The following is a 14,945-nucleotide window of genomic DNA, read 5'->3' on the forward strand; positions in this document are numbered from 1 at the left end:
TCTCCCTTAGGTGTTCTCCTGTTGGTTTGGTACGATCACCTTGGCGAAAGAAATTCGACACATCAGTGGTTCTCATGCGAATAATTGATTTTTCTTATTATTCAGGATGGGGACTGTAATTTTTCCATGTGTGGTTATCTGCGATGGCGAGTCTAGGTACCATTCTCAAGCTATTTTTCGTAATTATCATGCTTTCGTAATAAAATTTCGTCATTAATGTCGTCATAAAATGTCGTCATTAAGATTAACAGAAGTAAAAATTACATTCCTAATTCCATTTCAAGTGATGATCTTCCTCATTTGATTATTTTCATGTGTTTAAAATTATTGGTTATTTGGAGCTAGACTTCGTTCTTTTGTTGGTGTCAGTTCTACTAGAACCACGAGGCTATATTTTAAAATTGATGCTTTAACTTTCCAAATTCAAGTTGTGACCATGCTTATGGAATAAAAGTAAATTTGATTTGACACCGTACAACTGTAAAGTGTAACAATTGTCTTTTTTTTGCGTAACACCTCTATGTTAAGCTAAGTCTTATGTTGCATCACCCAAATAATATTTCAAACTCAGAATTGCAAGCATATTCAGGAGACCAAACTAATTTTGTTAAGCTCAGAGAAAGTGTAAGGTGTTACAACGTAGAAAAAATAAATAGGTGATCCATGACTTTTTTTTCTTTTATGTACGAATTAATTTAAGAATATTCATAAAAACTTGTATTTTAATATACACGAAGTTACCCTGATTTGTATGTTAGCTGTCTGTAACTCACAGCCAATCACTAATCTGAAAACAATTGCAAGATGCTATTTCACGGCTACCTGAAATATCATGCTCTGCCCTAGTCACAGGTTATTATTAAGATTTTTATAATCATGACAGTTCATTTTCTTGTAATATTTTTTTGCTGTCATTCGATAGAAAGGAAAAAGCTTAAGTTTTTCTGTTTTTCGGTTCACAGTCAGTATGAAATAAACTGTGAATCAAAATGATTTTCAATCATGCCGCATCACTATGCCATCACAATGCCTCACAAAGTGATGTAAATCATGCATCACAATGCCAGTTATGACAAATAGGCAGTTTTAAATTTCTTGAGTATGGGATAATGACAGTATTGTAGCATATGAACTGGGAGTATCTAAATAGGATCAAATTTAACTATTTTACTCTAACTCAGCAAAAAGCTGGAATTTACGGGGTGATAAAGCAGGGACCTATATAAATTATTTGTCTCTAAATCTAGAAAAATGTTCGAAGCTTCTTACCTGAAGCTGTAGGAGGGGGGACGGGTCTGAGGACTTGAAGTTGAATTAAGTAATTTTCTGTTTAGCAATACTTGTGTAATTTTCTCATGTTTGGTCATGGTGCAACTCTTTTACGTACGTAGGAATTTTCGTTTCTCAATTTTCTCATATTTGGTCATAGTGCAACTCTTTTACGTACGTAGGAATTTCCGTTTCTCTGGGGAGGTGGAGGGGGATAGAATAGACGTCAGTTTTTGAATATTGTTGAAAATCCAGGTGAAGCGAAACAACGCACCGAGTTGCCGTGCAAAGCAAGGGGAGGCCAATAAAAAAGAAATAAAGAAAAAAAACTTAGCCGAGTTCATTAGGAGGACGTACACCCTTTTGATGGCACTAGGATGTTGCGTCATATTTTAAAATTAAAAGTTTACGTAAAGTGTTAAATATATTCAAATTCTGCAAGTAGAAGAATCATTTCTGATAAAGTGTGTTAGGACATCTTTTCTATTAAAATTTGTGTGCATTCAAGTCTTACTGTGACAAGGATATTACGATACAAACATTTTCTGTCCCTGGACTCATCTTAGGTCTGTTCATACTGAAAACCGTGATTTTCTAAGATTTTCTTTCGTTTTTTCAAAATTATGAAGCTTTTAAAGCAGTATCATATTTTCGTCAGTGCTACCACGTTAAACCGTTGAATAAATAAGCTAAACTATTTAGTTAAATTTTGTAATGATTTTCATCCAGAAACGTAAAAGCAGCAACAATTTGTTGATTTCTAAAGACAACTGCACAAGAAAGCTTGTGCTGTTTCAAGCTTTTTGGTGGCATATATATAAAAAATGTTAGTAAAATGAATGAATTTTGAGATAGCTTAGGGTGCAAGGGTATGTTTGAAAATTAATGCGTGGGCTAAGCAGCTTATACCAGAATAAGTGAGGGCAAAGAGGTGATGTTAGTTAACGAGAAAATCTATCAAGTGAATAACTTCGATATACCTGCGTAGTACTATACGTTCAGACGGTAGATGCAGTGAAGATGTAAAAAGTAGAATAGCCAGGTCGCAGGTTGTTTTATCATAGGCGAAAAAACCTGGAAAAATACGAAATAATATTAGAATATTACAAGTCAACAGGAATTATTGGTCAAAGATGGTTTTGAAAACTAGGCGCATCGAAAGTCTGAGGAAGATTTGTTGAACGTTTATACTGAACATTTTGTTAAGCCTTAGGTTCTCTTTTGGCTGTTCGTGTATTAAACAATAAGTTTCACATAATAACAATAATAACTTTGAACGTTTTGTTGAGCCTTAGGTACTCGTTTGGCTGACCAAACATTGAACAATATAACACATTAAGAACATAATAACAATAAGTTTAGTCTTATAACAATATGTTTAACATAATAATATTAAAAATCAGTTAACATAATGACAATAAGAATGTTGAACATTTTGTTGAGCCTTGGATACTCGTTTGGCTGACCATATATTAAACAACAGGTTTAACATAATTACAATATGTTTAACTTAATGAAATTAACATTAAACAATAAGTTTAACATAATAACAAAAAGTTTAACATAATAAGAATAACAGTAAAAACTTTGAACGTTTTGTTGAGCCTTAGGTACTTGTTTGGCTGACCAAACATTGAAAAATATAATATATTAAGACATAATAACAATAAGTTTAGCCTTATAACAATATGTTTAACATAATAATATTAAAAATTAGTTAACATAATGACAATAAGAGCGTTGAACATTTTGTTGAGCCTTGGATACTCGTTCGGCTGACCATATATTAAACAGCAGGTTTAACATAATTACAATATGTTTAAGTTAATGAAATTAACATTAAACAATAAGTTTAACATAATAACAATAACAATAAAAACTTTGAATGTTTTGTTGAGCCTTGGGTACTGGTTTGACTGACCGCATATTAAACAATGAGATGTACGAAAAGTGAGGTTTGGTGTAACTTGCAACACAAACGAAACAAAGATTAAAATGGCTAGGCTAAGTTTTAAGAATGTAGGATGATAGATTGCCAAAAATTCAGTGCTTTGGTCATCGATCTTAGGCCAAATCAACAACAGGTAGTCCCCGAAGGGGGTGCGAGGAGGTTATAAGGAAGCATCCAAAGACGATTGTGAGCTTCACGGGAGGTGGTAAAGAGTAAAGCTTTGGATATGTTTTTAGGTGGAGGAGGAGATTGTGCAGCTGTGTTGTGTTCAGGCGTGCTGGTATTGTAGTGAGAGCTAGAGAAGTAGTATTATCCCTCTCTCTCTCTCTTTCTTTCTCTTTCTCTCTCTCTCTCTCACTTTCTTGCATTGTAGGTCGTAATTAATCTTTTCTTTCTTTCAGATTGAGCCAGATCTAAGATATTACATTGCTGTTGTAGCACGAGACAGATTTGGACTTTATGGACCTTATAGTCTCGTCAACTACATTGACATGTGACAAAAGAATCTCCAGTCATGACTAGAAAGTAATCCCAAATTACATCTAAATGTGAAATAATTTAGTGCCATGTTATTTAATACTGTATGCTTAGTGACATCCTATTAACTTTTTTCTACGACTTTCTTTCGACAGGTGACCCTTCAGATCAAGGATTCTCAATATTTAGACAGCCAATCCCCGCCGGATTGTTGAATATGATCTTTCACGCTACTTCTTTTGAGTGTCGAAGTGATCTTTTTAATTTCTTTGATTAGTTTTCTCTAGGATGCTCTATGAACATTTAACATAATAAAAAGGTGTTTAATCTCAGCTTTTTTAATTGAAAAATTGGCGCAGAATAGTTAGAGTAAAATAAACCAAATTAAAATGGAGTGAAACTAAAATACAAAATAAATCGCATCAATTTGACACCGCAGGAATTTTAGAACATAGAATCAAAGCTGCTGGGATTCGCAACGCATACCCAGGATTTTCATAGCTAAGTGAATTTGAATGCTATTTTGTTATGTTGAATGATCATGCCAGCCTTAGACAGTGTTCCAAAATTTGCCTAGATATTGTGCTCCTGCCCCCTAATTTAGGCTTCCATATCTCAAAGTTGTCCACTCTTGTCGTCAAAGTTGTCCAATTTTTTATTCTTTTTAAACCAGAATAACATTTGATTTTGAAACACTATTGAACACGATTGATTTGGACATCATTTTGATAGTGTGAAAAGGAACTTTTGCCAACTTTTCTTTTCTTTTAGACAAGATAAATTCAGAGTACATTTCATATTTTATTTTCAATTACTCTTGACTTCCTCCGCAAAAATTAATAAATACCTGTTGTATCACTAGGTGAGTGGAGTAATCTAGAGTCAACAGTGCTGATAATTTTGCTTCGAAAATTCTATGGTGGAAAGTGCAATGCAATTTATGGAAATTAAATAGTGTTACTACAAAGAGTACCCTTTGCTTTTCGATAAAACTCAGCTCTAGAATACTATAGAAATACATTTCTAAGAAATAGATCAAAAACTACATAATGATTTTAGAAACTTTTAATAATTCGCTTGCGTTAAGGAGACGTTACTTTATCTTTATTCATCACCGTCGTCCTCCATGACCAAAAAAAAGTTCATTATTTACATGTAGTTTTTTTAAATCTGTTATGTGTTGAATACATATATATATATATATAGGCTATTACCCTCTCGTTTTTTCTATGTAATTAAGTGTGATGATTTCCTATGCCACCTTGATAAACAGATATAACTAGATAAGGTGGTTAAGCGGTTTTCTAAAGCTAAGAGCAGTGGTGATAGCAAGGAGTAAGTTCTAGTAAAGAAAACAGAAAAAATACCTTGGCATGATTTGATACGTCCAACTCCATTCTGGGTTTTACTGGGTATCTCGGTATCCGTTTTTCAATTCATTCTTGTTTCATTATTTGCAGACGCTAATGCATAGTACAAGATCCATGGCTGAGATAAAACTTCGTGCTCCTTATTACCAAGAAGTTGTTAATCCCATTGTACCAACTTAGGGTTGCCTTTCAATTCATAAATGCCATTTAAATAATCAATGTTAATAGGCCACTTACTCTGACCAATTCTATTTGTTAACCTTTTTCTTTCCGTGAGTTTTTGGCTCAGCTTTTAAGTTATTGGTACCAGGCTTCAAGGACTTTCTTGTTACTCTGACTTAAGACTCAATGACCCTTGTAAAGCGACCTTTCAGGTTTATTAACTGTCAAGGAAAAATCATTTAGTCTCTACACAATAAGGATGGAATGTTTGAAATCAGAATGACATCTGTGATAGCGGCGAGTTTTTAACTGAAGTAAAGATGAAGAGTGAATTGTTCAGTTGGTTCTCAACTGAACAAAGGGCCATCCAGTGGTTGCCTAGTAAAAATTGTCCATGTATTTTAGTAATGCTCTGTACATTTGTGCTAATTATGGTGCTAGTTTCACCAAGTATTTTTATTCAATTAGGTGTTTTACGACCGAATTCAGCTGGGTGACGAGGTATTGTCTGTGGCGCAAATACTTTTTTCTCATAAGAGCTGCAGTACAGAGCAATAGCTGTGATTCATTGCATTTTTTTCATATTTTTTGTAGCCTTATTTGTTTTTATTTGTTTTTTTGTGTTTATTCTCTTCTATTTAATTCTTATATTTTTTTTTTATCTTTCCTGTATTTGAATGATTGTCCTTTTTTCTTTTCTTTTTTTTTTCTATAGCGCGTATTCTTAGTTTTGATCTTGCTAAAAGGTAATATTAGTTTATTGAATGTTCATCTTGGATCGGTTTTAAGGCATTTTTTTATCTAAGTATTTCTCTTTTGTTGTCAGATTTCAACGATGTGGAAATTCCTTTTTCAATTAACATCTTAATCTAATACAAATTAGCTAATTGGACAATCATTTCGATCCAGTTTTTTTTTCTGTGTGTAATCCTTCACCACCATACAGTGCCTCTACTCTCCCAAACTTTTTAGGTCCCAAGTTTTCCCAAGAAAATTTGTGCTCTGACAAACCCCGCATAAAATCGTATGTTGTGTTAAGATTCATTTATTTACCAGCATAAATTTTTGGGGGCATATAGGAGAATCTTATATTAGTTTGGGTGAATTCGGGGAAACACCGAAAAATTCGGAGATTTTAGAAGCTCTGTAATGTTGGACAATTGCTGAGACATGTTCTAATCCGTTATGGTAACTCAAAAAGCGTTATGACACATTATTTTTACTTGAGATTGGATAAGAAAAAGGGCATGGCTGGTCCCTTTTTTCCTATTAACATTACTTTCTCTATCCCAATCATTTTTCAGGGTTTCCCCAGAATGCGCCAAAAGAAAATTCGACTGTTCAGACTCTAGGGAAATTGATCATTTTAGTTTTAAAACGTCCTTTTATTTAAGAATCATAATTCTAAGGGGAATTTCAAAGATTAATTTTCTTTTGGGGGAATTTGGGAAAACCCAAAAAATTTTAGGGCTTATTGAAACTTAGACTAATAGCGAACGGTATTGCACATATAATGAAGATACACGATATACAGCATACACATGTTGTACAGCATAATGTAGTCAACATTTTGCGTGGCCATCAAAGATACAAGAAAGACAGATCTTTGCATCATATATTTCAGTTTTCAATTATTTATAAAGTCAGAAGAAAGAACCTGACGAATTTCGGAAAAATCAAAAGCCCTGAAATTTTTTGGGTCCCAAATAATCGAGAGAGCAGATTCAATCTATCAATCAAATTGTGCGTCAGTGAGAGTGCTATAAGCCTGGGTTGAACAAAAGATGTAGCATAAGGCCTTTTCAGTTACCACAGTCACACCTCTTTACAAGAAAGCAGGGTTGACCTAGGTTTTGCTCAATTTAATTTTTTTCCTGTAGCCTAAATATTTATTTATTTAATCTTTGTGGTCCTGTGTTGTTATGCTGAGCGTGAACAATGTATCTCAGTTTTTCTTTGTAAAGTTAAGGAGTCATTTGACCTTTTCCTCAGTTAAAAACCATACAAGACTTGGAAATGATCCAAAATTACAATGTAAGACATAACTTCATTTAAGTAGGGATTTCTATGGACTAAGGTCTTTTAGACTTAATAGGTTTTAAGCTTGCAACCGTAATAAAAAGAATCAATTGATTGTATTCCTCAGGGGCTACCTAATTTAGGGGAAGAGTAAAAAAAATTCTCCATTTCTTTCTTCACTGATAAAACCACAGAATTTAGGAAACTTGTAAGAGTAGAAACTGGACGAAAGTATCGCAAGGAATGATCATCAATGCCATCTAGTCTTTGACGGTTCTGTTTTCTAAAAAAAAAACCCTAATAACTCGTCTTTGCAAGCCCTTTGAAATATAAGAGGGCAAGACTGCAGATTTCAGTCACCTCTAGGCATATAACCTTCAAGGTTTTCCCAAGCTAACATAGGCCTAATTTGTGCAGATTTGATTCTAATTGTAATTCTTGAATACCAATTAATGGCGGTTAATTATCCCTTACAAAGACATTTCAACTTTAATTCCATAACTGGAAGGATTAATTATATCAATTATCTAACTTTCTTTGAATGTTTCCACCTCTTTAATGAAGTCGACAGACTAATATGTCAGTGGCGTTAGTAGTAATTAGTCCCTATCTTGCCATGTTAAATTGCTAAAAATTCGAGCTTCCAATTCCCTGTGGATAAACTGAAATCTCACGTGTCCTATGTTCTACCCCTAAGACTGGTAATACACTGAGGAGTCTAGCTCCTGTTTCACAGGTAAGGCGCTAAGAAAAATAGGGGGAGGGTGTGGTCAGATATTAAGCGAACTAGAAAAAAAGTATGTTGTCAAAACATTATAAGATGGTTAAGAAACTGAAATTAAGATAATTAAGAAATGTCTTTTTGAACCTATTAATCGGCGGAATTTTGGAAAAGGGGCTTCACCAATGGCAGGTAAGGGTAATATAAAAACCGTCTTCCACTTGAACCAATAAAAAGAGCAAAAAGTAGGATATCAGCGTATGATAAATTTTTATTATGGTAAGCAATCGCTTTCCGGGCAAACTTTCATGAGTATTTCAGTACTTTGGCAAGGTGAATCAAACTGGTGGACTTACTGGAATTTGAACTTAGGCTGATCCTAGAAAGTTTCATTTTCTGCTTTCTTTTTTTAATATTAAAGAAAGTTTGTCCCTTCTTGAGAGACGTCTTATTTGAGTAGTACGATTATTAGAAGGGCTTTCGTGTTTTGTTTTTTTTTAGTCAGGGTTGTACCTTGATTTAGTTTTGGAAATGAAATAGGGGCTCTACTTTAAAATGGTTGTTGCCACCATGTAACCGAATAGTCTGTGTTTTGTGAAATCGGTTTTATTTCGGAGTGGCAGTCTCTCCTTCCCTTACCTTCCGACGTGGTGTTGATGATTGAATTTATTGTTTTCAGTTTTAATCCGTTAGGGAGCAAGTTGACTGTTTATAGCTATGACTTCTTATGGGAATTTTGACCATTATTTGTTTTATTTAAAACAGCGACTTGATTTTTTTTTTTTATTTCTAGTATATGTCATCCTTAACCCCCCTTATTTTATTTTGTCTGTAAATATTTGTGATTTTTCTTGAAAATAAACTTCATAATTTTGACTGAGTTATATGTTGCCTTGGTAATTTATTCTGTTTGCCTAAAGTGTTTGTATCAAAATGACTCATTTTAGAAGCTAAATTTAAATGCTCTATTTCAAAATGCGCTAAAAGCATTTTCGCTTTTTGCTACCCGGATAAATCAATTTTTTAAAGGCTAAAAGTGAAGTATAGGTCGTCATGATGTGAGATTTATTCTTCAATAATTATGAAAAATTTCCCGCGTGCTCCATGCTTTAATTTTTAGTTGTTAACTTTACAAGAACCGTAGCTGTACTTTAAGCCAAATAGTGAAATTGCAGCGCTTGCGCATATTTCATGTAGATGTTACATTTTGATTCTTCGAAGCACCGTTGTTTGTTATTATTATTATTTGCTCAAAAATCTGATGCGCAATGAGGGAATTGCGAGAGACCAAAGTTGCTTTCATCTGAATCAACTCAATTAGCAAAAAATGAAGAAAAATTCAATTGAAAATCCATTTAGCCTACATATGGGATTAAAAATATCAACTTAACTGTGATTTCTAAAATTATTTGGCCCCTCAGCAGGAGACCTAGCTAAATTCATGCTGTCATTTCTGACTTAATTCACATACTGCTGCATCTGACTAAACTCCAAACATATTTCTCTCGTTGATTATCTATTGACTGAAAATTTTCAGGAGCAATAAGAAGCCTATGCTTTTATAAACGTTGCTTTCCGATTCATTAAAATTTCTTGCTTGACAGTCAACTGGATGGTTTAGTCTTCTTGTTCTTTAAACCAAAAAAGAAAATTCAAATACTATTTTTAAGAGCCAAAAACGTTTGGACTAGGAGGGCAATACAATCTCTTACCTTGCCCTTCTTGTCCCTTTTGGACCTCCTCCCCTGAAGGTGAATAAAAACATTGAGATATCTTTTTCATTTAATATGATTGAAAGTTTCAAACAATTTGTTTTCAATAGTGGGACAGGAGGAAAGAGGAATACTCAAAGTATCCCAAAGGAACCGGTTAACAAATTATGCTATTGGTGTCTTATTGATAGCTTTAAACTAACTGTAAACACTGCTAAATGATGATATCTGTTTTTACGATCAATAATAGTATTCCAATATACTCGATTGTATCGTATCAATCCTGTCAGTCTTCGATTTAATATAACATAATCAATAAGGTTGGCTGTTTCACTTATTCTCTTTGGTGATAACATCAGCAGTGATTCTCAAACTTATTTAGACACTGTACTCCTTTTTACTCACAAAACATTTTAGGTACCTCTTCTCAGTTACCGGTACTAAGTAAAATAGAGCTAAAATATTAATAAAATTGCCACTCATAGGGTTAAAGGGTTGTTCTATTTTATTTTATTTTTTGGTTATCCGACCGCGTACCCCCTAAAAAATTTTGCGTACCCCCAAGGGGTACAAGTACCACAGTTTGGGAACCACTGATCTAGACAACAATGTCGTTTAGAAACTCCAATATACCAGCCAAGTAAACAACAAGATATAAGTTTAAAGGAGAACATTAGTTCAAAGGGCTTAATTTCTTGAGAGGGCATTAACAAGACTAGTGAGGTAGTGGAAACTATAATTTTCCTATCAAAATTGCTGCTTATCCTGTTTCCATATTTACAAGAATGATTCTTTTGCTACTTTTCCATTATTGTATCCCTTTGATCTTTTTTGTGAGTATCGATTCATTCAGAAGATTCAGGAAATCTCTATTTACTGAATTACACAGTCACTTCCAGTTTTATTACATCTCAACTTTGCCCTAATGCCTTCTTCTTCCATGCTGACCGGTGGTCTGCGTAACACAGGTACCTATCTCCTGATTTGCTGCCTTTGACAAGGAATGCAATGCATATCTGGGGAAAATCACCCGACACTTCTCGTGTTTTTCCCCCAGATTTCTCGAGGCGTCCGTTTAGAGCTGGGTCGACTCTGGCTGAGCTTACACAGTCACATCATTAACCTCCGTTTCCGACCAATTAACCAGGGCTTGAAATGCCTCGACGTAAAGAAGGTTTAATGATTTTGTTAGTTATTTTTCCTAACTGGTACTGTTCAGCATTTTGAGAAAAGTTAATGAGAAAATAAAATTTAAATTGACGTTATAACAATAAGACCTTTCTCTCTTTCGACCAATAATTTTCTATAGAGAACAAAATTACTGACCGAATAAGTGGCATCAACACCTTCAATTAATGCAAATAAACCCACCAGGGAGATGGTTTTATAGAATAATCCTACTCTCGAAAAAAGAGGGGATAGAAATTTTAAACCCCACCTTCTAGTACTGAAAATATTAGAAAATAATGATCTACTTGATTTCTGTAATTTTTTACATTCAATAGCCAATTACATTTGTTAACTTGAGCTCAAAAGCGTTTATTGAAACTTATTAAATTAGTTATCTGCTTATTGTAATTCAGAGCTCTATAAGCGATAATTTGTCATTTTATAGACAGAAAATTGTTAGAATATTTGTTGATTAGAAACAGCTAGCAATCCTTTGGTTAATTTCGAAGGTTTTCTGAGTTTACGGAATTTTTCTTTGTAAAGAATTAATTTTGATGTTCAAACCGTGTTCAATTTCACGCAATTATTACACTTATTCCATAAGTTATTGTAAATAGACTCCGGCGCCGCGCCGATAAGGGAAGACCGGAGGCGGTGGGGCCAAAACAGCGCGCCACGCCACGCCGCCGGCAAGATGTCGGCGGCGCGCCGCATGTATGGTGTCGGCAGCACGCCGCCGGCGCGATCCATGTTGACCGCAAACATTAATATTTTCATCAGTCTTTCTTAAATCACAGCTTAAATTTACAACAGATTCGAGCCTATTCATGGGTTCAAAAATTCACAAGTTGCTGGCTGGAAACTGGTCTTCTTCATTATTCATCAAGAGAAGTAGAAATCTGGTAGAAACGAAATGGCTGTGGCGTTTCAGAACCCTTGCATAATACGAATAGTTGAAGTATCTATTAGCTATGTATTCTTAACATAAATAATTATCAAAATTAGTAGTTTTTTTCATTGAGCGTTACTGCATACAAAACTTAAAATACCGTATCACATTCGTCAGTTATCTGGGTAAAAACTTTGAATATAAGTTTGAACTTAGAAGCTTAATTTTTTCATAATGCCCTTTGCCTATATCTATTTTGTCACCTTTAAAACAGTTGAAATGGGAGACTTTGATACTGATTGTTTTTTTTTTGCTATTTTGGATTCCTAAAAAGCCTTTTTATATTAAAAACTGGTTTTTAATAACAACTTAAAAAAAAAATACATTTTAAAGTTTCTTTTGGCTTCTTTATAGAATATATGTCATGTAGGCAAAGGCTGAACAGCTGCTTTTTTATTGGTTTTGGCTGCTCTTTTGGATATTATTCATTTTTTCTTTTGGGAATTCATTCCAAATTATAAACTGATAAATACCTGATATCGGCCCAATTATAAACTGCATCTTAATGGAGTAAATTTATGAAATTGAAAAATACATGATGAATACTTCAAATGAGAACACTTCAATTACAATGAAACAAAAAATACCTAATGGTTTATTCGGTATGAAGAACAATTAAGTGCCAGCTATTTTCTTCGGTAAAAATGAAAAACTCATCCGTTTTAAATGTGATTAAATGAAATAATAAGCAGACTGAAGTAGCTCTAGGAAGATGTTGAGATTTTCATCTTAGTTCGTCACTTTTAATCTAAGCCAAATGTGAGGACACTTATTATCAATTATTGAGTTTAAGCTTTGATTTCCAAATGCTCACAAAAATTACCAAATTTAAAAAAGTCGCAACAATAAGTCACCTGTGGTCAAAATACTTAAAGATTCCTCTTTGATCCCCACCCAGGCTCAAAGCTTCTGCCATGGTCATTTCCATGGAAATCTCCAAAGAGTTTCTTTTTAAAATAGCTTTTAAGCGTAGGCTAGTTAGGGGTATTTAGCCTTTTTTGCTTTTCTTCAAAGCTTTGAAAAAAGTGTTATAATTTTCCAAATGTTATATTTGTGCATATTTTTGGTAATCATTTGAGGGGGGATCGAATTTTTCGAACTACTGTGGATACGTAAGAACGTTGCAACATCTAGTACCCTGAGGTCATAAGACTGTCAAAGACTCGTCCTTGAACCTCCCAAATTGAAAGCTCTTATTATGACCTGGCCTTTTAATGTAACTTGGGCACTGGACCAAGGGCACCATTGTCACTCGAGCGCAACGATAGGCGGGGATGTCGATATTACTTTCGTCACACCAATTCGTTTTAGTGTGAATCTGCCTGGTACTCATAAATAAATGTTTTCAACGTAAACCCGTTTCATCAATAAGAAAAAAACGGGTTGGACACATGTCCCTTTCCTTTTGGACAATAAAACTATACAAGTGCTGTATCAAGTATAACTCAGGAAAATCTTGTTAATTTTTGTCAATTTTTCAACTTTTTGGAATCCATGCTTTCAATAAAAAAAATCAAGGTACTATCACTTAAATATAATAACTCCCTATTTCCCCCCCCCTCTGGATACCATCTTGATAGGATACTGTCTCTGCTTTAAATTAAAAAAAAATTATTAGCTTATTGGCATCCCTGCTTTCAAAAAATAATTGAGGTATTATCATTTTAATAGGATAGCTCACTACCCCCCCCCCCCTTCTGGATACCACCTTGATAGGATGCCGTCTCTGCTTTAAGTTAAGAAAAAAATCAACTTTTTGGGATCCCTGCTTTCAATAAAAAAAAAAAAATTCGAGATATTACTATTGAAATGTAATACCTTCCTACCCCCCTCCTCTGGATACCACCTTGATAGGATATCGTCTGAGCTTTCATTAGAAAAATAATTTACTTAATAATTAACTAGGTCACTATATGGTTCAAAGAAACACGTAAAATAACGTTAAACAGCTTAGTGTTCCTTGAAAAAAAAAATTGAGGGAATGAGTATAGGGGTACAAAGACAACAACAAAAAGGTCGAAATTATTCAGATATACCTCAAATTATTGGAAAACTGAGTCATAGATTCGCCGTGGCATTCAATGAGATACAAAGAATCTAATTAAAAGGGAGCACACACACATGGCAGATTAAGCCAATAGCCTGTGAGAAATCGCAAAATACCCAAGACAATGAAAATGTCCTAATGGGGGGGGCCCTGGGTCTGTTAAAATATTTCTCTGGTTTCCCATGGAATTTGACATCATTTTCTTCCGTCTCTGCTTTAAAAGAAAAATATAATAGGCTTTTTGGCCTCCCAGCTTTAAAAAAAAGGATGTATTATTATTTGAGCATGATAACCCCCTATCCCCCCCCCTATAGGCAATAATTTACAATTTATTTATAAATCATATTTTTGGGGTAACTTCCGGTTCGATCTTTAATTCCCTAACCTTGTACATAGCTTAGTCTATAGCTAAATTTTGTCTCAATAGCTGTCGAAACAATCTTTCGGCTGTCAATTTCAAAATCGAACTGAAGGCTGAAAAGTATAGTAGTGAATGCGTTCTATAATTCTATTCAACTTGAAAATAAAATTCTTGAGTTCGAATGATGTAAGATATAGCGATTGGGAGACTGCATTCGAAATGATTTAAACTCATTTCATAAAGACAATACTTTTTTTTTTCTACATATTAAGAACTGTGTATATTGTACTATTTGCAATTGCATATTGCATCCGTCTGGTTTTTATGCCAAGTAACAAAAGAGACGAAAATTAATGAACAAGAGAGTAGTGAAGAATTATGGTATGCAAAGTAATATTTGGCAGGGAAAGTCACTGGTGATAAATCGCTAGGGGTGGCACCGTGATTGCGTGTTTTTTGGGGATTTGGGGAACCAATTTTTTTTCGGGGAAATACCCAAAATTCTGGGATAGTGCAAGCCCTGCTTGATTTCTAATCAGGAAAATCGAAATACTAAACCACACGAGAAGGAAAAGCTCCGACTTTGCGGTTGACGCAATAAAGAATTGCCGCAAAATTAATTTAAAGTCGACCAAAAGCCGCCACCTCTGCCGGCGGTGGCGTGCCTGCGTTGCGCCGGCGGCGTTACGACAATACGACACTTCGGTGGCGTTCGACCAAGCCTCTCGTTGGTGGCG

General features: G+C 34.4%; 1 protein-coding gene across 5 annotated transcripts in view; it reads left to right on the forward strand.

Moving 5' to 3' along the window:
• The window catches only part of LOC148942202 (uncharacterized), a 138,393-nt gene extending 129,544 nt beyond the window's left edge, over positions 1–8,849 (forward strand). For all 5 annotated transcript variants that reach the window (XM_089103570.1, XM_089103571.1, XM_089103569.1 and 2 more), the window contains one exon: positions 3,622–8,849. In XM_089103570.1, coding sequence (XP_088959696.1) covers positions 3,622–3,717 — 96 coding nt within the window. In that variant the 3' untranslated portion in view covers positions 3,718–8,849. The remainder of the gene's footprint in view (positions 1–3,621) is intronic.
• Positions 8,850–14,945: the final 6,096 nt, after the last annotated feature.

The sequence above is a fragment of the Artemia sp. Qi Xiang Cuo genome, chromosome 17 (genome assembly GCF_049724085.1).
Source record: "Artemia sp. Qi Xiang Cuo chromosome 17, ASM4972408v1, whole genome shotgun sequence".
Taxonomy (NCBI): Eukaryota; Metazoa; Arthropoda; class Branchiopoda; order Anostraca; family Artemiidae; genus Artemia; species Artemia sp. Qi Xiang Cuo.